The 25,368-nt window shown below is 41.8% G+C and overlaps 1 protein-coding gene across 6 annotated transcripts in view; it reads left to right on the top strand.

Moving 5' to 3' along the window:
- The first annotated feature begins 2,783 nt into the window (after window positions 1–2,783).
- Gm4631 (predicted gene 4631) overlaps window positions 2,784–25,368 on the top strand; it is a 35,687-nt gene continuing 13,102 nt past the window's right edge. Inside the window, exons 1-3 of one of the 6 annotated variants that reach the window (XR_003954122.1) lie at window positions 2,784–2,798; window positions 13,462–15,037; window positions 18,493–18,547. Coding sequence is in view for 2 of the 6 variants with exons in the window: in XM_030252313.1 (XP_030108173.1) it covers window positions 18,545–18,547 (3 nt within the window). In the remaining 4 variants the exon portion in view is untranslated. Of the gene's footprint in view, window positions 2,799–13,461; window positions 15,038–18,492; window positions 18,548–19,852; window positions 19,955–25,368 lie in introns of those variants that run through there. The other 5 variants (XM_030252315.1, XM_030252314.1, XM_030252313.1 and 2 more) reach the window with 5 other exon arrangements.

Below are 25,368 nucleotides of genomic sequence, written 5' to 3'. Positions count from 1 at the left end.
CCTTCTTGATGTCCTCTACCATCATTATGAGATATGCTTTTTAATCTGGGTCTAGCTTTTCGGGTGTGCTGGGGTGCCCAGGACTGGCTGAGGTGGGAGTGCTGGGTTCTGATGATGGTGAGTGGTCTTGGTTTCTGTTAGTAAGATTCCTACGTTTGCCTTTCGACACCTGGTAATCTCTGGAGTTAGTTGTTATAGTTGTCTCTAGTTAGAGCTTATTCCTCTCGTGATTCTGTTATCGTCTATCAGCAGATCTGGGAGATTAGCTCTCTCCTGAGTTTAAGTGGGTAGAACACTCTCTGCAGGCATGCACTCCTCTTGCAGGGAAGGTGCACTGATATCTGGCATTTGAACCTGCCTCCTGGCAGAAGATGAAGGCCCAAAACAGGGCCTATCCCAGAAGCTGTTAGCTTCTGTAGTCCACACTCTCACCTACTCATACTAGTCTCGGTGGGTTATTCTGAAAGTTCCCAATACCCTTCCTCAGCTCTGCTTCCCTACCCACCCACTCCCACTTCTTTGCCCTGGCATTCCCCTGTACTGGGGCATATAAAGTTTCTAACACCAAGGGGCCTCTTTTCCCAGTGATGGCTGACTAGGCCATCTTCTGTTACATATGCAGCTAGACATATGAGCTCTGGAGGTACTTTATACAGGCACTTAGCACTATATACTTTACTCTTAGGGCTGCTTTCATTGTGTCCCATAAATTTTGGTATGTTTTGCCTTCATTTGCATTTAATTTTATACAGTCTTTAATATCTTTTTTTTTTCTTTCATTTCCAGAGATCATTGAGGTGTTCAATCTCCAAGTGTATTTAGGCTTTAGGTTTTCTGTTGTTATTGAAATCCAGCTTTATTCATATTGTCTGATATGATACTATTACTTCAATTTTTTTTCTTTTTTGAAGATTTATTTATTTTATGTATATGGGTACAATGTCGCTGTACTAATGGTTATGAGCCATCACCTGGTTGCTGGGAGTGAAGGTTGCTTACTTTGATCAGCCACGATGGCTCAGAATCTGCTTGCTCCAGCCTGAAGTTTTATTGATTATTATATGTAAGTACACTATAGTTGTATTCAGATGCAACAGAAGAGGACATCAGGTCTCATTCTGGATAGTTGTATGTTGTGGTAAATCTCCAACCCAAATATGCCCTGTCAATGATAACACAACACAGTTAATATGAATACAAGTTGTATGCTTAGACTGGGCAGATCTACTGCTACACAACCATCTTCTCCATCTATGAGACCCCATAGAACTTGGGTTTCTCTAGGCCATGTGCTTTTCTGCTCTGCTTTTCTTCTTCCTCCTCCTCTGCATCCTCTCCCTCTCAAATTTTCTCCTTCTTCTCTCTCTCACCTTCTGCTCCACCTTCCCTTTTATCTGCCCAATCATCAGCTCTCCTATATTTTACAAATGAAGGTGGGAAGCAGGTTTACAGGAAATCACCTGAGTGCTGACTCATTCCTTATTCACAACCACTCACAGGAGAATGGAATTAACATCTAATATAATTAGCTCCAGGGCTATTCACAACAGTTGGGAGCCACCAAGTGGTTGATGGGATTAGAACTCAGGACTTTCAGAAGAGCAGTTAGTGTTCTTAACTGCTGAGCCATCTCTCCAGCCCCACTTCAATTTTCTTTATCTGTTGAAACTTGCTTTGTGGGTGACTACATGGTTCTATTTGGAGAAGAATTCATGAGGTGCTGAGAAGAAGTTATATTGCATTGTGTTTGGGTGGAACATCCTATAGATGTTTGTTAAGTCTATTTGATTCATAGTGTCTGTTAGTTTCATTATCTCTCTGTTTAGTTCTTGCATGTTCACATGCATGTAGGGATCAAGGCTGGGTGCCTTCTTCATTCAGACCCCACCTTCTGTATTCAGCCAGTTCTCTCTCTGAACCTGAGTAGACTAGCTTGCAGGCAAGCCCTGAGGTTGCTCCTGTCTCTGCCTCACCAGTGCTGGGATTACAGCAAGTGCTACCACTCTCAGATTTTATGTGAGTACTTGGGATCTGAACTTGGGTCCCTGTGTTGATGCTTGTGAAAGAACCACAACGTGAGGACTCCCCCACGTTCTGACTCAGGAGAGGTGACACCCCAAATCACTCATGAGTAAAGGTCTTACTGCAAACTGCAAGAGGACTTTTATTATCAAGAGTGCTCTCGGGCTCACGGTCATAAACCACACAGGGGTAGAGAACCGTGGCTCCCCGAGTATCTGGGTAAGGGGGTATTTAAAGGAAGAAACCACAACTCAAAGGGGTGGGGAGAAAAACACCAAAAATACCAGTTAAGAATTACAAGGAAGTGGAAAGTCAAGACAGTTACAATGAACCTCTAGCAATAGCACTTTTGGATAGCGGATTCCAGCCATGGTCAGGGTGGGTCATGGTGATTTTCTTTGAATGAACACTCTCAGAACCCAGGAAGCAGGTGCGTCACAAGGAATGTTGCTATCTGTTTTATGATTAGCATACCTGGGAGCATTGAATCACAAAGGTCACATTCTCAAGCCTGGGCCTAAGGCCTAGTTTTTATGTTATGCTCTTTCAGTGCAAGAGCTTTATATAAAGAGTAAACTCTCTAGCTCCAATATACTCTGTACTGTGTAGAGAATGCCCAATCTTTGAGAAGACTTCAAGAAGGAAAAAGAAAAATTCTAAAAATTATGTTAAAACATCAACATGGAATTAATAGACAAGAATTGTAAATGTCTCCTCACCACTGGAAACAAAAGATCTTCATGTTTACCATGTGAGAAGACCAAGTTCAAAAGGAGGTCAGCATGTTTCAATGTATGGATACAGAAAAAATGGGGTTATTTGTAGGGGTAAACATGTTTGAGAAAAAGAGAGGAATTATAGACTACAGTTAAGTATGGTTTGCCCATTTATGCATGATGGGCTCTGTGGTGTTTGCATAAGCTTAGCTCAAAAAGCAGCACTGTTAGGAGGAATAGCTTTGTTGGAGGAAATTTGTTACTGTGGGAATGGGCTTTGAGAACTATCCTGACCTTCTCCCTGTTCCACAGGAAATAAACACAGGACACGCCAGGTTCTTCCATGGTTAACTTTACTTCAATAACATAGTGAGGTACACAAAGAAGGTTCAGAAAGTGTGTGGCTTAAATACTTTTTGGTGACGTGTCTAAACTAGGACTGGTAGCAACACCCACGATTCTCATGCACCCTAGGGATAGGCTAAACACCCCAGGGGTTGGGCTAGTGCCCTGGGGGATGGACTGGTGCCTGGAAATGGGCTGGTGACTTTTGGCGGGTTTTTGCTTTTAGCACATGTGCATATAGCTTGTTCTTTGTTTAGGTGGCATAAGGCACTGCGGAGCCAGCGCCATCTTAAGATGGTAAATGTTATTGCGGCTCTCCACAGAGAACATCCTCCTAGTTGTCTGGGAGACAGTCTTCTGGATAACTTTCGTACAAGATGGAGAACTCTCAGCTTCTTCTCTAGCATCATGTCTGCTTGAATCCTGACATGCCTCTTGCAATGATGATATTGGATTGAACCTCTGAACCGATTAGACACCCAAATAAATTCTGCCTTTATCAAAGTTGCCTTGGTCATGGAGCCCCTTCACAACAATGGACACCCAACTAAGACTGCCTTTATATTGAATCTGTGGAACTATTACATCGGTGATTGAGGAGGAGCCTTAGCAGCAAATGCAAAATAAGCCTTTAATAAAATGAAGCAAAAGTTCATAACTGAAAAGAGCCATGCAGCACACTGTGAATAAATGGGAAGGTGCAAAACTAAAACAAAACTTTGCATTACTTTGTAAGTAAATAGAGGCTCCCTAAATTAATAGGGCCTTTGGGTGTCAATAGGAAAGCCAGGGTACTACTCAGATGGTGACAGAGATGACAGGCTGCCCACATGAAGTGTGAGGGCATATTGGACATCTTGAAAATCACTGTGTAGACCAGAGTGGCTTCAGATTCACAGATATCCATCTGCCTCTAGCTACAAATTGGTGGGATTAAGGAATGTGCCACCATGCATGGCTAAACGATTATTTTAATACTAAAACAAGAACAGTGAGATGTGGATTAGGCAACAGGATTCAAATGTTATAAAAAATAAAGGAGAGCTGCACAGTACTTCTACTGTCCTGTTGCTATTTCATTACATGTGCCCATGATGGCTATTCCTGTTTGTCAACTAGACTATAAATGGAATGAACTAGAACCCAGAAATGGAGGCTACACATGTGACCCAGATCCTGAGGCAAGAAGGCATAGGTTTCAGATTGCATCTTGACATGAAGAGTTTGAGGCATAGTGACCATGAAAATCTTAGGCTCAGGAAAAGTAGTTCATACCTTCAATCCCAGAAGATTGAGGCAAACAGATCCCAGAGTTTAAGGCCAGCATGTTCAAAGAAAGTTCCAGATTCAAGCAGGGTCTTACATACCTCCGTGTGATCAAGACTTAAGTTATTTATTCAACTATATACTTAAATTTTCCTTTCTATAGAGATTAATGTATCTGTCACTAAATATGTCCCCTTTATGATTATATAACTTGAATTAACATAAATTTCTATCATCTGTCTGAGATAAGGTTTTTCAATTATCCCCTGTTAACATTTGACCTATAATTTAAGTTCAAAACCTTTAAATTTTTTCTCACCCATGTACTTTCATTAAATTCCTGTGTCCTTATTGTATAATCCTAATTCCCAGGTCTAAAATTGTCATATGTGCATGAACAATCCCAGAATTCTGTATGGATCACATTCAAAAGAATCTAAGTGTTTGCTCTGCCATAAATGTGTTCAAATTTTCTTTAAAGCATTTTTTTTTCATTCCATACTAGGGTTTCTCTGTATAGCCCTGACTGTCCTGGAACTCACTTTGTAGACCAGGCTGGCCTCGAACTCAGAAATCCCCCTGCCTCTGCCCCTCAAGTGCTGGGATTATAGGCATGCACTGCCAAGCCTGGCAAAAGAACACTTTCTTGCTTTTTCTAGAGTGCACTTTCCCTCCGTGTGTTGGCATTTTCCATCTATTTTCCTTTGTAGACCTGGATTTGTGGAAAGTTGATGTGTAAATTTGGTTTTGTCACAGAATATCATGGTTTCTCCATCTATTGTAATTGAGAGTTTTGCTGCGGACTGTAGACTGGGCTGGCATTTGTGTTCTCTGAGCATCTGTATGAGATTTCTAGGATCTTCTAGCTTTCATAGTCTCTGGTGAGAAGTCTAGTGTATTTCTGATAAGTCTGCCTTCATAAGTTACTTGACATTTTCTCCCTGACTGCTTTTATTACTACTTCTTGGTTTAGTGCATTTGGTGTTTTGATTACTATGTGACAGGAGGAATATCTATTTTGGTCCAATCTCTTTGGAGTTCTGTAGGCTTCTTGTATGTATATGGGCATCTATTTCTTTAGGTTAGGGGCGTTTTTTTATATAATTTTGTTGAAGATATTTACTGGCTCTTCAATTTGGGAATCTTCACTCCCTTCTATACCTACTATCTTTTTGTTTGTTTGTATGTTTGTTTGTTTGTTTTGTTTTGTTTTGTTTGGAACAGGGTTTCTCTGTGTAGCCCTGGCTGTTCTGGAACTCACTCTGTAGACCATGCTGGCCTCGAACTCAGAAATCCACCTGCCTCTGCCTCCCAAATGCTAGGATTAAAGGCGTGTGTGTGTGTCACCACTGTCCAGCTATACCTCTTATCCTTAGATTTGGTTTTCTCATTGTGTCCTAGATCTTCTGGATGTTTTGTGTTAAGAGCTTTTTGCATTTTTGCATTTTCTTGAATGTTGAATCAATGTTTTCTGTGGTATCTTCTGCACCTGTGATTCTCTTATGTATCTCTTGTATTCTGTTGGTGATGCTTATATCCATGACTCCTGATCTCTTTCCTGTTTTCTATCTCCAGGGTTGTCTCCCTTTATGATTTATTGTTTCTATTTCCCGTGTTAGATTATGGGCAGTTTTGTTCCTTTCCTTCACCTGTTTACCTGTTTGGTTGTGTTTTCCTGTAATTTTTCTTTTCTTTTCTTTTCTTTTCTTTTCTTTTCTTTTCTTTTCTTTTCTTTTCTTTTTTCTTTTCTTTTTTCTTTTTTTTTTTTTTGGTTTTTCAAGACAGGGTTTCTCTATATAGCCCTGGCTGTCCTGGAGATCACTCTGTAGACCAGGCTGGCCTCAAACTCAGAAATCCACCTACCTCTGCCTCCCAAGTGTTGTGATTAAACGTGTGTGTCACCATGCCCGGCTTCCTGTAATTTTTTAAGGGATTTTTTTTCCTCTTTAAGGGCTTCCTGACAGATACCACAAGGCTCCTGTCCCAGGCTGCTTCTAGGTTTCTGTGTCCTGAGGCTTTCAGGAGGGTCCCTGTGACCAGTAGTAATGGTTTTACCTGTACTCACAGGTGTTTCAGTACTCCTGGGAGACTAGCTCTCTCCTGGTGCTATTTTGGTAAGGATCTTACCAAATGTGAATCTTAAAGCAGCCAGATTCTTCTGCAGGTAGCCAGAAGTTGATGGTCTTCTGTCCTGGGAAGAGCCTAAGCATAGGAGTTGATTTTTTTCTTAATTACAAATATGGGTGAATTAACACTCTTGAGCTTGTGATCAAATTGAATACTGTAGCTAATGGGACATTGGCAGTGAATCTCTATTGTTAAGTTTCTTTTTAATATTATAGCATAACCATAATTTTGGAAAGCAAAACCCAGTTTTTATCAGTGCAAACCATCTGTTCTCTTTAAAATCAATACCAAGAGCATTACTTTGCCATTACAAAGTTTGTTTTCAAGTTCATATATATGAATGCATGACAGTACAGTTTTAATACCTCATAAAAGAGATATTCTTTTTAATCCATTTTTATTAGTTTAGTTCTAGGATAAGAATTACATAATATATTACTTTCATTTAGAAGTATGTTTAGAGACCTGCTTTCCTGGGTTGGCTCATGTCATTAGTTGTTGTTTAGAATGACTCCATCCCTGAGTTACCAGTTTTAAGGTAACTTTCTCTTACCAGTGTTCCAAATTTTTAATCATACCCAATGAGTTATAAGCCAATACTCCATAATGGAGACATGGAGTAAATATATTACTATTAAAACCAGTAAGTATCAAACATGATGTGGCTACACACATCTCATATAATTAGAACAGAAAAAAAGATATTAATTCATCCCTTAAAATGACAACCAAACCATAATTTATAAAATAACCACACCCAAAAGTCAGGGATCAGCATGACAAGACTGCACAATGTCGTCCTGCTGAGTTTAAAGGGGTGAGTAGGGGTGCGAAAATTAGAAAACCTGGTTAGAATTAAGAAAGCATTTGTTTTCCAGTCTCTGCATGCTTAGAACACTCAGGTTTTGACTGAAGTTCAGTTATCTGTCTGAAAGGTTGGATGAATCAAGTCCATTTTGAATCAGCAGCAATTTCTGAAACTGTTCTGGAAGCAAGTCTCTGGAAACAGTATAAGGAGGCAGGTACCTGGAAAAAGAGGTCAACTCAACATCCCAACTAATGAATCTAGTTGGCGGGGCACATTCTGCAAATGTGAATCTTACAGTAATGATTTCAGTTCTATTAAGATATTCATATGGAATGTGAAAGGAGCACAGATCAGTTAAGAATTAATTTTTGCTCCTCGTTAGAGCAGGTGAAAGACAACTATTCTTTTATGTGTTAATTTAATCAATAATAAATCTTCATTCATGTCATAGGATGGATGACGATGAATATTAAGTGTTCCATAACCAATAATATATATGTTCTAATTTTAGCTGAAGTTTTGGCTAGCGACTTTACATGTCTAGGCTAGTTACAGGGCTGTTCCCATGTGTAGGAAACAGCAAATCATGGTGCCTGCCTGTTGGATTTTCTCAAACATTAATTTTTGGTAGCCAAGATCTTCAGGGGGTCTTCCCCTGTCACATCTGAGCTATATCACTCTGGAAGAGGTCCAAGGCAATTTCTTCCTTGCTATTAGCACAAATATAGATTCTCTCCCATAATACCATAGACTTTTAAATTTTTCTTTAAGGCAGTTTTTCGATTCATTTTCCATTGTGTAGAAATTAACACCTCTAATTATTTATTGTGGTAAGTTATCACTCTATCTTCATGCCTTTGTTTCCTACATTTGAGATCAAAGCCTGGATTACCTTATTCCATGTATACTCAACCACTTTTTTTATTAGATATTTTTTCATTTACATTTCAAATGCCATCCCCAAAGTCCCCTATACCCCCCCCCCGCCCTGTTCCTCAACCCACCCACACCTGCTTCCTGGCCCTGGCATTCCCCTGTAATGGGGCATATGATCTTCACAATACCAAGGGGGCTCTTCTCCCATTGATAGCCAACTAGGTCATCCTTTGCTACATATGCAACTAGAGGCATAGCTCTGGGTAGGGGGTACTGGTTAGTTCATATTGTTGTTCTGCCTATAGTTTTGCAAACACCTTTAGCTCCTTGGGTACTTTCTCTAAATCCTTCATTATGGGGCCTGTGTTCCATCCAATAGATGACTGTGAGCATCCCCTTTTGTATTTGCCAGGCATTGTCATAGACTCAGAAGAGAGAGCTATGTTAGGGTCCTGTCAGCAAAAGCTATGTAGGGGCTGGTGAGATGGTTCAGCGGTTAAGAACACTGACTGTTCTTTTGAAGGTCTTGAGTTCAAATCTCAACAACCACAAGGTGGCTTAGAACCTTCTATAATGACATCTGACATCCTCTACGGGTGTGTCTGAAGACAGCTATAGTGTACTTACATATAAGTAATAAATAAATCTTTTTTATTTATGTTTTTTAGAAAGGAAGCTATGTATGCAGGAGGTGACACAGCTAGAGGAGTGGGAATACCTAAGACCTTAGAGTCAGGGCAATTTCATCATAATCTCAAATTGCTGAACAAGAAGCTATAAGTTTTGGTGTTTTCCCTGCTGAATTTTGGTCTTGTTTGGTCTGTTCATTCTTTCCTATCTTCTGACTTTTTTCTGGTAAGCTGTGTTTCTATTATAACACTGTATGTTGGAAACATAATGTCTCTCTTAAGGATATGGTACAGTGTGGTCAGATAAAAACAGTTTTTACTTCTGAAAAAACTTGTAGTAGTTAAATGAGAGTGGTTCCCATAGACTCATATGTTTGAAAACTTACGTTTAGTTTGTGGAGTTCTTTGGGACAGAGAGCATACATGTGGCCCTTTTGTAAGAGGTCTGTCACATGGGTACATTTTCAGGTTTTAGCATCTTCTGACCATGACCATATTGCTAGCTACCTCTTGCCTGTGGATCAAAATATGAATTCTCATCTCTGCCTGATGCTATGTGTTTTTGCTGCTATAATTGACTCTAACACTTTGGAACTGTAAACCCGATTTTATGCCTTCAATTATAATTTGTCCATGGTGTGTTTTATAATAACAATAGAAAAGTAAATATATACACATGTTGTGTGGAAGGTCAGAACCCAGAAAATCCTCCCCTTCCAACTATAGGAACCAGGATGGAATACTGTTCAAACTTTATCTCTGTCCTGTGTCTTTGAAGTTAGGCATGATCCCAAGATTGACAATTATAGACTTCCCTGGAGAAGCAACCCCTTTATGAACATTCTCCTTTACTTCTAACCCAACCAATACCAAATCATGAATCAGGTCCATCTTGTATTGAAGACTCTCATTTAAGTAATGGTGGCCCAAAACACAGGATGAAATAAATACTACTCTTTATTACAGATCCAATAAGTGTTGTAAATAGTAGTTTATTTAGTGAGTAAAGGTCAGCTGCATTATAAATGAGAACCAGTCTCAAAAAAAAAAAAGGATGATAAACAATCTAAACTATATTTTAAGGGCCAGTTAAAGACTATTCTTTTTCCTGTTCCAAATTAATCCTAAAGAAAAAAATACAGTAATTTCTATATTGTTTAATACGGTATTTTCTCTACTCATGTTCTATGTTAAAGGACAACTTTTCATTTTGACTTGTTTTTCCCCAATAATCTTAAGATTTACATGGTGTAAATTGTTTCCAGTGTTCGTGGTATGGTTTTAGAGCTGCCAGGTTTTTAACTAAATTACTGACTGCACAGCAATTCTAGTTTTGTAATCACCTACTATGAACCTTGGCCTTGAGTTTAAATAGAAAATTTCCTGTGTTTTTACTCGGGACTGCTATTCTCTCCTAATTCAGAGGAGACTGCAGGATTGGCCTGGAAATAAAATAACTTTTAACTTCACATCATTTAGGTCATTTCTCCTTTGTTCTTGACAGTGCAACCATAACTATTTTTTAAAAATATGGACATGACTATGTAGAACAGTGTGTCCTCAAATTCATGGATGTGAATTTGCCTCCAAACTGCTGGAATTGATAGAACATGCTATTATGTTTGGCTATATTCATTTTTGAAAATGATTGTGTGGCATTGGATCCAAACATCTTAAATGACTTTAAGGGTTATAGTACTGTCCCAATTCCCCAATGCTCTTTTTATCATGTTATTAAATTTGTTTTTCTTTTCCTGTGAGTGTGTGAGTGAGTGTGTGTGTGTTTCTGTGTGTGTGTGTGTGTGTGTGTGTGTGTGTGTGTGTGTGTGTGTGTGTGTTGATATGTAACAATGGCTATCCAAAATCTCAGGGATCTCTTCTGAGTTCTGAGTGCCTGGACTGAAGAAATGCATTGCATGCTACTGAAAAGTTGAGCTCAACAACTTTGGGAAATTCCACCACACCTGAAAAGACAATTTCCTCCTAAAAGACAATGGTCATAGAACATGTAGGCACCCCTGTGCTCCAGAAGGGAGAAGCTAATTTAATTAAATTCTGCAGACCATAGGGGGGACCTACTGCTGACCACATGCAGATAAGGGAAACCCAGAGCACATAGACACACTCCTCAAGGTGAAGAGACAGGTCGCATCCCCCCACCACCTCTCCTCCTCTGAACTCCCCCCTGCCGCCGCAGCCACGAAAAGCCCTTGCTACCTCAGCCCATAAAGACCAAACTCTTTAAAGGGTACACTCTTCCACTAGTCACATTGTGTCTACTTGCTGCTGCTCTGAAAACTGTATAAAAAAATTAATGAATGGGCTGCACGAGGTCACCACCTCTCCTTCAGGTGTAGTATAATCCCAAAACATTCAAACAATAAATTCCTCTTGCTTTTTGCATTGATTTTCTGCTCTGCATTGTTCACTCAGGGGTTTCCCTGTAAGCTGATGCTTGCCAGAGTCTTACTTTATCCACAGCTTCGCAATAAGGTCTCTTGAAAAGGTCACCTCAGGAACTTTGCGAAGGTCATGAAACACTTGCCCCTCCATAAGGGAGAGGGTAATTAACATTTCTCAGACCACAGGGCAGGAACCAACCTGTGGGTGGGGACACATTCCACAGGATGGACCATTGCCCCCTTTCAGACAAGGGAAGTTCCTGGTCACCTCATTCCCTAAAGACCAGTTTAAAGGGTGCACTGTTCCACCAATCATATTGTGCCTAGTTGCTGATGCTCTATTCTGCCCCTGGAAACCATATAAAAACTTGGTTACTACAGAATGGCATGGTTTCTGCCCCTCTCACAGGACCAGTGGATGTGGGCGTCTGAAAGTGCTAATGACTACCATGAGCTTAAGGCTTGTTTACAGAATAATGCACATATTTTACAATCTCCTTTAAGGAATGTTCTCCCTGTTAACATTAATGAGTGCATGAAGATCAGAGACAGCACAAGTCCAAAAGCAAAAGTGTGGCTCATGTCTCAGCCAAATGGTAAATGCTGGGACTTTCAAGACAGCCCTTAAGACTGTGGAACAGACCCCTAAAACATCGATTAAAAATATATTATTTCTCAATAAATAATAATGTATATAAATTATGAGGGACATCAAGATCTAAAGGAATGAAAGCCAACTTCTCAGAAAGATACTAAGGAAGGAGATAAAGAGATTTGTAATTGGTGATCACAGAAGATCTCACCCAGCTAATGTTTTTGTTGTTGTTGATGATGATGATGCTTAGAAAGGCTCACAGTTTACTGATTTCAGTATCAGCCTGGGAAAGAGCAAATTTAGTCTCATGTGTGGTAGAAATGGTAATTTAAGGCCTGGGTCCCACCCAGCCAGTTTGATCTTAGCCTTTATGCTTCACAGAGGCAGGCAAAGATCTCCTTTTGTAAGGTTAAAAGAAAATGTGTGCTTCCTGTCTCATAAGAATTAAGTTCCTGTGGACACAGGATCTATTTCTTAAGACAATCAAAAGGAAAACTGGAGTAAATGGCAGGTTTGAGAGATATAATAGATTCTGGTTATGGTATGCAGGAGATGAACTATTGAGTGAATTTTTTAGAATAGCAGGAGATAGCTGCTTGGTGAAGAGTCTCCAGCAGAACATAAACAGAGAGCTGTCTGGAGACCTGCAGAGCAAGCAGATCAGAAAGAAAACAGAATACAGCGAAAGGAGGATGGGAAGCTGTCTCCTGCAGAGCATAGACTGACAGCTTGGACACAGGACTTGACTACCAGTCCTTTGTTTTCATGCTCCCAGACACCCCTTCTCTCTCTACCAGTCTCCAAGCCCAGGCTTGGTCCTTGGCAACAGAGGTATACTTTGATATCATTAATCTTACATCTAGATGTCAGGACTTAGAGCAAATGTATCACTTATGTAACCATCCAAGTCAATTCCAGGTACCAGCTTATACTCAAGTATTTTCATAGAAGTGTAGCTACAGATGAGTGAACTCCCATTTGAGTGCTAGGAAGTGAAATGGGTTTGAGCAGTGCTCTTAATAACAACTGAATGATCCCTGTAGCCCACTAACCTACTTTCAATAAAATAAGAGAGAGTGCTATACATTATAGATTTGAGATAAAAACACAAGCTTTGAGGAAAGCTGAAAGAAGACAGCGACTTTGAGAAAACAAAGCTGTGTGTGCTTCAGGTGACAGACCTAGAAGAGTGGGAGTTCCTAAGACCTTGTGGCTAAGGCAATTTCATCATAATCTCAAGTTGCTGAACAAGAAACTTTTAGTTTTGATGGATTCCCTGTTGAATTTTGGTCTTGTTTGTTCTGTTTATTGTTTATAATGCTCTGATTCTTTCTGGTAAGGCTTCTTTTGTGACATTGTGTGTTGAAAGCATAATAGGCTCTCTTTAGGATATGGTACAGTGATGTTAGGTAAACAGGTGTTTTTACTTTCAAGGAGACAGATGGTAGTTAAATTAATATGGCTCCCATAGACTCATAGGTTAAATTAATATGGCTCCCATAGACTTCCTAGTTTGTGGAACTGTTTGGGAAGGAACACAGGTCTGCCTTTTTGGAAGAGGTGTGACACTTGGGTGCATTTTCAGGCTTTATCCTCTTCTTAACACGCCGATATTGCAAGCTCCCACTTTCGTGGAGTTCAAATTATGAGTTCTCACCTTTCCCTTGATTTACAGCTAAGACCTGTACTACAAGATGTACTTTCCAGATGCATTTATGTCCAACATTTTTATAATTTATGGATGATTCTGGATGACTATGAGGTAAGAATACCCTTCAATATCTCAGCTTTTACATTTGATCATCTTCAGAAAAGAATTTAACTTAACATTCATAGGAGTAGGCAGATCTATGTGTAAATGTGTCTAGATTCCCTGAGTAAAATCTCAATGCTCCCACACTTGAAGAAAGGCGTTGCTTTGGAAATGGCTCCTGTGCTCTCCTTACCCATCACCGGAAAAATCTTTTGAAGCTGTTCTGTCTTGTCTGCTGTGCTAGGTATTCTTGTCAGTCAAATTGAACACATCTGGAATTAGCTGAAACAGAAAGAGTTGGGTACTGTGAGGGATTTTTCTTAATTGTAGTTTTCAATCTGGGAAAAGTATTTTTAATCTGGGTCTTTTGGGGTGATAAGATCCACCTTGGATCTAGGCAACAGTTTATGGTGACAGCCTACATATATAAAGGACATTGAAGATGGTAGCTCTATCTCTTTGCCTTAATGCCCTACCTCTTTCTAACAACTTTTTGTTGTTGTTGTTATTGTGTGTGTTTGTTTGTTTTTGTTTGTTTGTTTGTTTTTTGGCAGTAGTGCATAATTTTGAAAATTTAGGTATATAATGAAGACTAGTTGAGACGTCAAGCCACATGAACTGAACCACTATTGGAAATTTTAAATGTGTAGACAGCCATTTTTGGACTGGTTGAATGGCATCCTGTGAGTCATTCTAATACATGCATTAACTATATAATAGAGATTCATTCTATCAGCTCTGTTCATCAGAAGAATCTTTGATAGCACAGCTGTGGGTTTGTGGTTGTTGTTTCCTGCTTTGCTCTGAGGCTTGTCTCAGAAACACCAGGTGAACAGTCCTTGCATTGTAGCTGAACCCAGCCTGAAGGCACCAAACAAATATTGCTTTCTAAAATCTTTCTTAATTGTTAATATTCTGGGCACATTTCCACATTTGGGACAGATTTAACTCCATTGTAATCTGATTTATTGACTGTGAGAGCCATCCAACTTGAATCCAGGAGGAAGAAGTGGAAATATCTTCTGAGTGCTGTGATTGGAGCTTAAGCAAGCTCCAAATTTGCAAAGCAGGGAAGCATAGAGTTACTGCCCATAAGGGGGTAGAAGCAGGCAGTTGAATAGCAGGGATGTGAAGTCTTACATTCTGCCAGGGGCTTGATGGGAGGACAGACCGGTAAGCAATTGGATGAGAGGCACTTGTGCAAATGAACTTCAAATCTGCAGATCTGGAAAAGGTTTGGCCAAAGCTGGAACCTCTGTGCCCTGTCTCTTTAACATACTCTAACCCTAAGGGTGGTGCTCATGTCACTCAAGACTCAATAGCCAATCAGAACCTCCACATGGACCTGCCAGTCAGAAGAGGAGGCGGCTCTTCCAGGTCAAGCTTGCAAGCTCCTTTCTGTAACTCAGCGATCATGAGAGTTTCTGTGTGATGTGTTCTGCGTGATTCTACTGGGTGTTGTGAGAGAAGGTTAGTCAAGCTCAGAACTCCAAACGTGGTAAGTGCCAGGTCATCTCCTGCGGTGCCGTCGGTGTGGGGAAAAGAGGGGAGTGGGAGAGAACTCGCTTCTGGCCAGAGTTCCATTGCCCTGGGCAGGCAGGAGCGGGAGGACTGCAGGACGCTTTCCACATGGCCCCGGGTGGCTGCTTGGCCCTGAGAAGGCACAACTCGGTGGGTGGTGGACAAGGGCAGCTCTAAGCACCGGGTTCCCAGTCTCCAGCATCCCATGCTGGATACCCCGGAAGAGCTTAGGACAGAATGGGGTCCCCGGGGTGGCACTGGCTTCGGGGCCAAAGGGAGGAGAAGTTGGGGGATAGGGGCCACTGAATGGTTCCCACGCGAGCGAGCGTCCTTGGTCAGGTCCGGGGCTGGAGCACAGGATGGCCTTCTGGCCGGAGGTTTTCTTTTTAATTTTTGTTACTGTGTGAATTTGATTGCAGTTTGGCTGCAGGGCTTCCCAAGTATGAAGCAGAGATGGCTGCACTGGACATTGCCTGTATAATTTAATAATGCTCTTTAATTGCAAAGAAAGGCTCTGTGCCTTTAAAAAGGAAAATAAGTGGAGTCTGGAAAATTCTAGTGAATGCAAATTTCCCAGACTAGAGCTCTGTCTGCAACTGTGGCGGAATTGCTGAGCCAGGAAAGCTTCAGCTGTCTGAATCATTTGCTCTGTGATCTTACAGTGGAGGAGCTGCTGTTGTCCCAGTCCCAGCTGTGTTTTCCAGGCTAATGAGGGACTCTGTCCATGCCTCTCTATCAGGAACCCTAGTGGAAGGTAGCTTGGGGTTCTTTATGGGAGTCTCTTCAGAGCCATCTGTTGCAAACTGTGAAGAAGGCCAAAAGCCATGTCATGGTGATTGTAATTGTCTCCTTTGCCAGGCCAGGAGGAGCAAGTTTCCTGAGTTATCTGAGTCAGTTCTGCTATTTCCAAGGACTGTGGTTCTGTTGGTCCATGTGGTGATCATAGCAGAGGCCCTTGTCCTTTGCCCCTTCCTGAGTGTGGATTAATGGGGATGAGGGAAGCTCAGTAGCCCTAGTAGCTTGTGGACTTGGGTACCAAAGGTTTTCCACGGAGATCTCTTGCCAGCCTTGGTGCGAGGGTTCCAGCAAATACAAAGGAATGCAGGCAGGGAGGGGAAGTTGCAAACCTGCTTCTGCAGTGCCAGTCAATTCCACCTCTGTCTCTGCTGTGCCATGCAGTAATTCTGTGCCACCCTGCACTGAGTAGGGTCCCCAAGTCCACTGGGGGCTTGGTCAGTAATGTTTTTTTTAGATACTTGGCAGTTCCCTTGTGCAGGGTTGTTTTATTAGACTTCTCCTGAATTTGTCCCAGTGTATTCTAGCTTCTGCAAACTTCATAGAGGTCTCCATTTCTTTCCACTTATCCCTGTAAGTAGGATACAAGATGCTACTCTTCTTTTTTTTTTTTTTTTTTTTTTTTGATTTTATTTTTGAGACAGGGTTTCTCTGTATAGCCCTGGCTGTCCTGGAACTCACTCTGTAGACCAGGCTGGCCTCGATCTCAGAAATCCGCCTGCCTCTGCCTCCCAAGTGCTGGGGTTAAAGGCGTGCGCCACCACGCCCGGCTGATGCTACTCTTAAAAAGTTTACTTGGCATAAGACATAGCTTGTGTAAGCTGTCCCCACTGCAGCTGTTGTAAATTCTACCTTCTACTTTTGCTATTTTTCTCATCTCCTGCGACCTCCAACTCAGGAACCCATCTCTGAGAAATGGCTTGCTATTTCAGGGCTCTGAGACACTTAATAAGTGATTCTGGGGGTCTTTGCTGTGTAAATCTCCTAGCAGTCTTAAGTAGGACTTGTAATCTCCAGTCCATATTAAAATTGTTCAAAATAACCTGGGGACTGAACAGGAAAGAAACTTATGGGTGAGAGCATGTGTGGAATCCAAAACCTGTTTTTGGCTGCCTGGTCTTTGAGCATTAGCCGCAGCTGAATCCATGCTGTCATTAAGACATTTTTCCTAATTAATATTTTAGTTGTATATGGAGAGATTTTTTCTGGGGTGACATGTTAGTTCTGGGAGAGCTGTCTCTTCTTCCCCATATAGAGATGTTTCTAAGACAAGCTATTTTGACTCAGGTAGCCTTGATCCTGGTCTGCTGCTACCCAGGACAATGGCCTTGCTTTCCTCTTGATATAAATTCCTAAATTCTTGAGTTAAAGAATGTAGCAAAAAAGTGTTTTATAATTGCTCATTTGAGTCATATAATGAACCCTCCATTTCTTCCACCTTTAGATAAGAACGGGAGCAATGGTTTACTGTTATCTCTGTCAGGTGAAACAGGGCAGGAGATAGCTTGATCATAGATAAAACCATAAGAGAATCTGCTCCAGGTGTCACCATTCTAGAGAAGGATAAGAGTCAGGCAGGGTGAATAATTTTGTAATTTAACAGCATGTATTAAATAATGCATGATATTAAATAAAACTAGATTGGTGGGTGCTTAGTTTGTGCAGGTTAGCTTGAGCCAGTGATAATGAATTTCTGTTTTAGGATCTGTACTATATAGATAAAATGTATCAGAAATGTAAAACACATGCCATTAGCTGGAGCTGTGTGTGTCAGATTATAGATCTCAGTAGTTAACAAAGCACATAGGAACAAGGTCAAACACTATCTTATTAATGCCATTCCTTCTACCAAGAAAGGCCTGATCTTTTTCGAATCAGTACAGTGATATATTTTTCCCAATATAGGTGTGGGTTTGTTGTTGTTATGTTTGTTTTACCAACCCACTGAGGACAATGAGTTGATTAACAAGAGTGCTCCACAGTGTCTGACATGTGTCCTGCTTTGCTCTGAGCCTTGTCTCATAGCCATTAGGTGGAAAGTACTTGCAATTTACCTGAACCCAGCCTGAAGCCACAAAACAAAGTTTGTGTCCAAAAATCCCTCTTCAGTTGCTAATATTCTGGCACTGACCACCTGTGGACAGTTTGGTAACTCCAGTGTCAGCTGATTAATGGGATATGCAAGCTATCCAGCTTGATTCCAGGAGGAAGAAGGGAAATTGCCTCCTGAGTCCTGTCATTGGAGCTCAGGCAAGCTCCAAGCAGTGAACCCAGGGTCACTGCCCAGAAAGGTGGAGAGGCAGGCAGGTGAGCAGCAGGGATCAGGAGTCTTAGCCCCTCCCAAGGGTTTGGCGGGAGAACAGACAGGTAGGCTATTGGAGGAGACACATTGGTGCTACTGAACTGGAAATCTGCAGATATGGAAAAGGATTGGCCCAGGCTGGAAACTCTATATTGTGTCCCTTCAGCAAACTCTAAACCTAAGGGTGTTGCTCATGTCACTCAAGATTCAATAGCCAATCAGAACCTCCACATGGAGCTGCCAGTTAGAAGAGGCAGTGACTTCCGGGTACCAAGCCTGCAAGTTTCTCTGTGTAACTCAGCTGATCTCAGTGTTTCTGTGTGATCTGTTCTTAGTGTCTTCGCTGGATGCTGTGAATTTAGCTCAAGCAAGCTCAGAACTTCACACATGGTAAGTGCAGTGTCATGTCCCACAAAGAGGAGGAGCTAGCATCTTAGCAAAGGATGCCTGTGTACTAGGTCTTCCCAGAGCCAGGATGGTAAGCATCAGCCAGACAGATGGGGCCACCTGTGAGGTCTTTTGTGGACCTAGTCTCTCCTTTTGGACCAGGCTGTGGCCTCTGAGTAACTTTATTATAAGACTGCACTGGAAAAAACTTTTGTGGCAGGGGCTTGTGTGTGGAAATACACTTGGCAGGATGAGAACCAGAGGAACAGCTTACTGTGTACACTGTCAGGTAAAACAGTGCAGACAAGAGCTAGGTCACAGACCAAAGAAAAGGGGAGTATGCTGCAGGGGCCACTGTTATCGAGAAGGGCCTGATTAGGGCAGTGAGAATGATTTTGTAATTTCACAGATTGTATTAATTATGCATGGACGTATATAAAACTAGATTCGTGGGTGTTTAATTTGGGCAGGTTAGCTTGAACCAGTGGGTAATGAATTCCCTTTTTAGGATCTGTATTATGAGATATGTGCAATCCTTGGGTGACATATTTAAGTGAGCCCACAAATATTAAACACATGACATTATCTGTAGCTGTGTGTGTCACATTGTAGACATCAGTAGTTAACAAAGCACTTAGGGGCAAGGTCAAACACTATCTTATTAATGCCATTCCTTCTACCAAGAAGGGCCTGGTCTTTTTCAAATCAGAACAGTGATATATTTTACTAATATAGGTGTGGGTTTGTTGTTGTTATGTTTGTTTTACCAACCCAGTGAGGACAATTGTTCTGATTAATGCACTGAGTGCTCCTCAGTGACATGTGTCCTGCTTTGCTCTGAGCCTTGTCTCATAGCCATTAGGTAGAAAGTACTTGCAATTTACCTGAACCCAGCCTGAAGCCACAAAACAAAATCTTGTGTCCTAAAATCCCTCTTCAGTTGCTAATATTCTGGCACTGACCACCTGTGGACAGTTTGGTAACTCCAGTGTCAGCTGATTGATGGGGTATGCAAGCTACCCAGCTTGATTCCAGGAGGAAGAAGGGGAAATGCCTCCTGAGCGCTGGATTTGGAGCTCAGGCAAGCTCCAACCTTTCAAAGCAGTGAACCCAGGGTCACTGACCAGAAAGGTGGAGAGGCAGGCAGGTAAGCAGCAGGGATCAAGAATCTTAGCCCCTCAGAAGGGCTTGGCAGGGGATCAGACAGGTAGGCCATTGGAGGAGACACACTAGTGCTACTGAACTGGAAATCTGCAGATATGGAAAAGGATTTGCCCAGGCTCGAACCATTGTGCTGTGTCCCTACAGACACTCTGACCCTAAGCATGGTCCTCATGTCACTCAAGACTCAATGGCCAATCAAAACCTCCACATGGAGTTGCCAGGCAGAAGAGGAGGTGACTCTTCCAGGTACTAAGCCTGCAAGTTTCTCTGTGTAACTCAGCTGCTCTCAGATTTTCTGTGGAATCGGTTCTTATTATTTTTACTGAATGCTGTGAGATTAGCTCAGGCAAGCTTAGAACTTCAGACATGGTAAGTGCAACTTCATCTCCAACGAAGTGGGGTGAGCAAACATCTTAGCAAAGGATGCCTGTATAATAGGTCTTCCCAGAGGCAGGATGGTAAGCCTCAGCCAGACAGATGGGGCCACCTGTGAGGTCCCTTGTGGACTTAGTCTCTCCTTTTGGACCAGGCTGTGGCCTCTGAGTAACTTTATTATAAGCCTGCATCTGGACAAAACCTTTGTGGCAGGGGCTTGTGTGTGGAAATACACTTGGCAGGATGAGAACCAGAGAAACAGCTTACTGTGTACACTGTCAGATAAAACAGTGCTGACAAGAGCTAGGTCACAGACCAGAGGGGAGTATGCTGCAGGGGTCACTGTTATGGAGAAGGACCTGATTAGGGCAGTGAGAATAATTTGATAACTTCACAGATTATATTAATTTATGGATATAGTTTAGTAAAATCTGATTGGTGGGTGTTTAATTTGGGCAGGTTAGCTAGAACCAATTAGTAATGAATTCCCATTTCAGGATCTGTATTAGATAAACATGTGCAATCCTTGGGTGACATATTTAAGTGAGCTCAAAAATGTAAAACACATGCCATTACTTGTAACTGTGTGTGTCACATTATAGGTCTCAGTAGTTAACAAAGCACATAGGGGCAAGGTCAAATGCTATCTTATTAATGACATTCCTTCTACCAGGAAGGGCCTGATCTTTTTCAAATCAGTACAGGAATATATTTTTTCAATTATATTGATCTTTTTAAATATTAAATTTTGGTATTACTTTTCTGAATTTCATTTTCATTATGCATAGGTGATTTGACGTCTTACGTGTTTCTATTCTCCAATATTTCCCCTAATTAAGAATTTCATTCCTATTTTTAAAGAGATTTCACATCTGTCTGTTTAGAGAAACATCTCCTGTAGCTCCTACTTTCTTTATGTCATGTAGTTAAAACTTGCTTTGAACTCCTCTTCCAGCCTCTGCTGCCCAGGGCTTGGAAAACAGTCCTACAACTGCTTTCAGGCTGGGTTCTGACTGATCAGTGAGACAAAAGACACCAGGGAATGAGTGTTGTCTAACCTCCCTGGGTTACAGGGTTACAAATTAGGGGGTTACAAATAAAGAGGGACAGGTATAAGGTTGAGTTCACTGACCAACTTTGAAGCTGGTCTACTTGCAGCACAGAAATGGAGGAGGAATAAGGTAGGTGTCTTAGTCAGGGTTTCTATTCCTGCACAAACATGCTGACCAAGAAGCAAGTTGGGGAGGAAAGGGTTTATTCGGCTTACACTTCCACCCTGCTGTTCATCACCAAAGGAAGTCAGGACTGGAACTCAAGCAGGTCAGAAAGCAGGAGCTGATGCAGAGGCCATGGAGGGATGTTCTTTACTGGCTTGCTTCCCCTGGCTTGCTCAGCCTGCTCTCTTATAGAACCCAAGACTACCAGCCCAGGGATGGTCCCACCCACAAGGGGCCTTTCCCCCTTGATCACTAATTGAGAAAATGCCTTACAGTTGGACCTCATGGAGGCATTTCCTCAACTGAAGCTCCTTTCTCTGTGATAACTCCAGCTGTGTCAAGTTGACACAAAACTAGCCAGTACAATTGACACCTTGTCAACTTGACACACAAACACATCACTAGTAAGCCTCAACCCTTACATTCTTATTCATCCCCAAGATCTAAATAACTTTAAATGTCCCACAGTCTTTACATATGCTTAAAATTTCAATCTCTTTAAAATATCCATCTCTTTTAAAATCCAAAGTCTATTTACAATTAAAAGTCTCTTAACTGTGGGCTCCACTAAAACAGTTTCTTCCTTCAAGAGGAAAAATATCAGGGCACAGTCACAATCAAAAGCAAAAGTCAATCTCCAACAGTCCAATGTCTGGGATCCAACTCACGATCTTCTGGGGTCCTCCAAGGGCTTGGGTCACTTCTCCAGCCAGGCCCTTTGTAGCACAGGCGTCATCCTCTAGGCTCCAGATGCCTGTACTCAACTGCTGCTGCTGCTCTTGGTGGTCATCTCATGGTACTGGCATCTCCAAAATACTGCATGACCCTTTCAATCCTGGGCCTTCAATTGCAACTGAGGCTGCACCTTCACCAATGGCCTTCCATGGCCTCTCACAGTGCCGAGCCTCAGCTGCTTTGCGTGACCCCTTCATGCCTTCAAAACCAGTACCACCTGGGTGACCCTTACATATTACTAAGTCCTGCTGCAGCAGGAGTACAACCTTGGCCATCTCTGGAACACAGCCTCTTTGTGCTTTCAGAAAACACTTCCCAGAAGATGTCACCTCAATGATGCTGGTCTCTTCTTAATCACCGCTAATTTCTTAGCTCCAGCTAACCAGCATCAATAGTCCCAGTAATGCAAAGTTTTTGCTTTAGTAGTTCTGGTATCTTGTTAATGACAGCTGATTCTTCAGCCCCAGCTAACCAGAACTACAGAATCTTCACATTCAAAACAGCAATGGCCCTGAAAAGAGTCTTTAATTTCCCTCTGAAATTTCACAAACCAGACCTCCATCTTCTGCAGTGTTCTCAACACTATCTTCCAAGCTCCTACACAACATCCGACAGAGCTCTTAACAACGGATGGATCTTCAAGCCCGGAGTTCCAAAGTCCTTCCACAGTCCTCCCCAAAACATGGTCAGGTTGTCACAGGAATACCCCACTCTGCTGGTACCAATTTGTCTTAGTCAGGGTTTCTATTCCTGCACAAACATGATGACCAAGAAGCAAGTTGGGGAGGAAAGGGTTTATTCGGCTTACACTTCCACCCTGCTGTTCATCACCAAAGGAAGTCAGGACTGGAACTCAAGCAGGTCAGAAAGCAGGAGCTGATGCAGAGGCCATGGAGGGATGTTCTTTACTGGCTTGCTTCCCCTGGCTTGCTCAGCCTGCTCTCTTATAGAACCCAAGACTACCAGCCCAGGGATGGTCCCACCCACAAGGGGCCTTTCCCCCTTGATCACTAATTGAGAAAATGCCTTACAGTTGGACCTCATGGAGGCATTTCCTCAACTGAAGCTCCTTTCTCTGTGATAACTCCAGCTGTGTCAAGTTGACACAAAACTAGCCAGTACAGTAGGTGAGGTCTTTCTGCTTTGGCAGTAGTTGACATTCACCGTGAGGAGTCAAGTAATCAATTTTACACAATCAGTAAAATTCCATACTGGTCATCTTCAGGCATTTTTCAGATTAGGGCAATGTCAAATGAGATCACAGGCCCTCGTTGTGACACCATATTGCTGGCATACCTCACCATCTACCCCAGCAGTAGGACTGCCAATCTCCCAGCTGCCATTCCTTATGCAATTCAATCATTTAGGAACTGGACTTTTCATCTATCATTAATCATCCTGATCTGACTCTTGCTTCTGCCCTCCTTCCTCTCTCCACAAGGTCCCAGGTCATGTCTACTCTGTATTATCCCAGGTATAACTGGGTCTGGCTATGTTCACTCTTTTGTGTATAATATACTTTCTCCTCTACCATACCTAGGAGCAGTGATGTCTTTACATTTTATTTCTTCATTTTCTTCCTTTTTTTTTTTTTTGCCCATTAAAAGTTTCTATCTTTAAAATTCATAGCCACTTTTACTTTTAATATTGTTAATGTATGAATTTGATCCCAGTTTGTCTGCAGGACCTCCCCACTATGAAGAAGAGTTGGCTGCATGCATAATTGAATATACAAAGAAAGGACCCTAGGCCTTTTAAATGGAAAATACTTGGTCTGCAGGACTAGAATATTCTTTTCAATGTAAATTTTCCAGACTAGGGCTATGTCTGCTTGTAGGGTGTAACAGTTGAGCTTGGAAGGTTTCAGCTGTCTGAGTCTTTTGCTCAGTGATCCCACAGTAGAGGAGCTGCTGTTGCCCTGAGGCCCTGCTGGCTTTTCCAAGTTAATGAGGGACTTTGGGCAGGACTAACAATCAGGAACACTAGGGGAAGGTAGCTTACAGGTTCTTTACAAGATTCTCCTCAGATGCATGTGTTACAAGCTGCCTGGAAGACTACAAGCCATCCCCTGGTTATTATAGTAATCTCCACTGAGAATACAGGAGGAGCAAGTCTGCGAGCTATTTGAGTCTGATCTGCTGGTTCTAAATGGACTGTGGGTCAGAGTGTGGTTCTGTTGGTCCATGTGGTGATCATAACAGAGCTCCTCGTCCTTTGACTCTTCCTAAGTGTGGATTTACAGGGCTCCCAGAGGCTCGGTAGCCCTGGGAGTGGCAAGGTATGAAACTTAAATGTCACTATGCAGTGTGTATATACAGGAATTGCCTTTGGTGTGTAGTAGGACAACATTGGAAAAGCAATGGTTTGATTTCTAGAATTTCTGACCCTTCTGTATTCAGTTTTGTGTGACTAGTTTTATAAATACTTTAGAAGTTAGTAGTAAAGAGCTGATCACGATCATCCTTCAGAAATATTTGATTAGATTCCTTTTATCTTTCTGTTAACTATTGTCAAAATGCAATGATTCACAGAACTTCAATTCTTGGTTACAAAAAAAAGCTTCTGACATGCAGAAGTTTCTCAGGTGTTGATGGTGCTGGGTGGGTGGATAGGACAGATTGGAACATAATGCATATGGCAGGAAGCAGACATTAAATTATCATTCAGCATTGTTTTGTATACTTCGGTGGGGCTGGTTTAACATGAAATTACTAAGGGTCATGAACAGCTATTGAGCCATAGTCCAACTTTCTCATCATCAACAATTTCAATGAGAACTCTAGAGCATGGGGCCTCTCTGTTTGAAGACAGATCAGTAGTATCTGGAGGGTCAGATTTATAACAGTTTCAGGGTCACTTATTTATGTTATTTTTATCGGAGTCAGGAAATATGATTTTATTTCTATACACATACTAGCACAGGTAACATTGGTCAAGTTCACATTGTTCCTGGTGTAGTTGTATTAGTTATTGAAGAAAAGTTGAAAATTGGCCACATGGAAATGGGCAGAGGAAGCTTTCCCTGATATTGTGTTGCAGTTCTGTGGGCTACTATGAGAATTATGTCTAGGATAACAGATAATGGTCTTGGTCTTTAGACAGATTGCTTGTTCTTCGGGAGTACTGGCTATGGTTGAGAAGGGTGTGTCTGCCCATACTTGGGGGCTAAGACACAGACATGTGGCAAGAAAGGAAGGGGAGATGGAAAAGGTCTTTTGTATCTGCAGGTAGCATGGACAGGTGAGAGGAAACTGCAGTCCTAAGGGCACTCTTGCATATTGGGTCTCAGGGAACAAAATATGGGTGAAGGTCTAGCAGCATTCTACATGGTTC

This window comes from Mus musculus, chromosome 2 (genome assembly GCF_000001635.26).
Source record: "Mus musculus strain C57BL/6J chromosome 2, GRCm38.p6 C57BL/6J".
NCBI lineage: Eukaryota > Metazoa > Chordata > Mammalia > Rodentia > Muridae > Mus > Mus musculus.
Note: the sequence above shows the minus strand (reverse complement) of the source record. Positions and strands in the feature narration are given on the sequence as shown.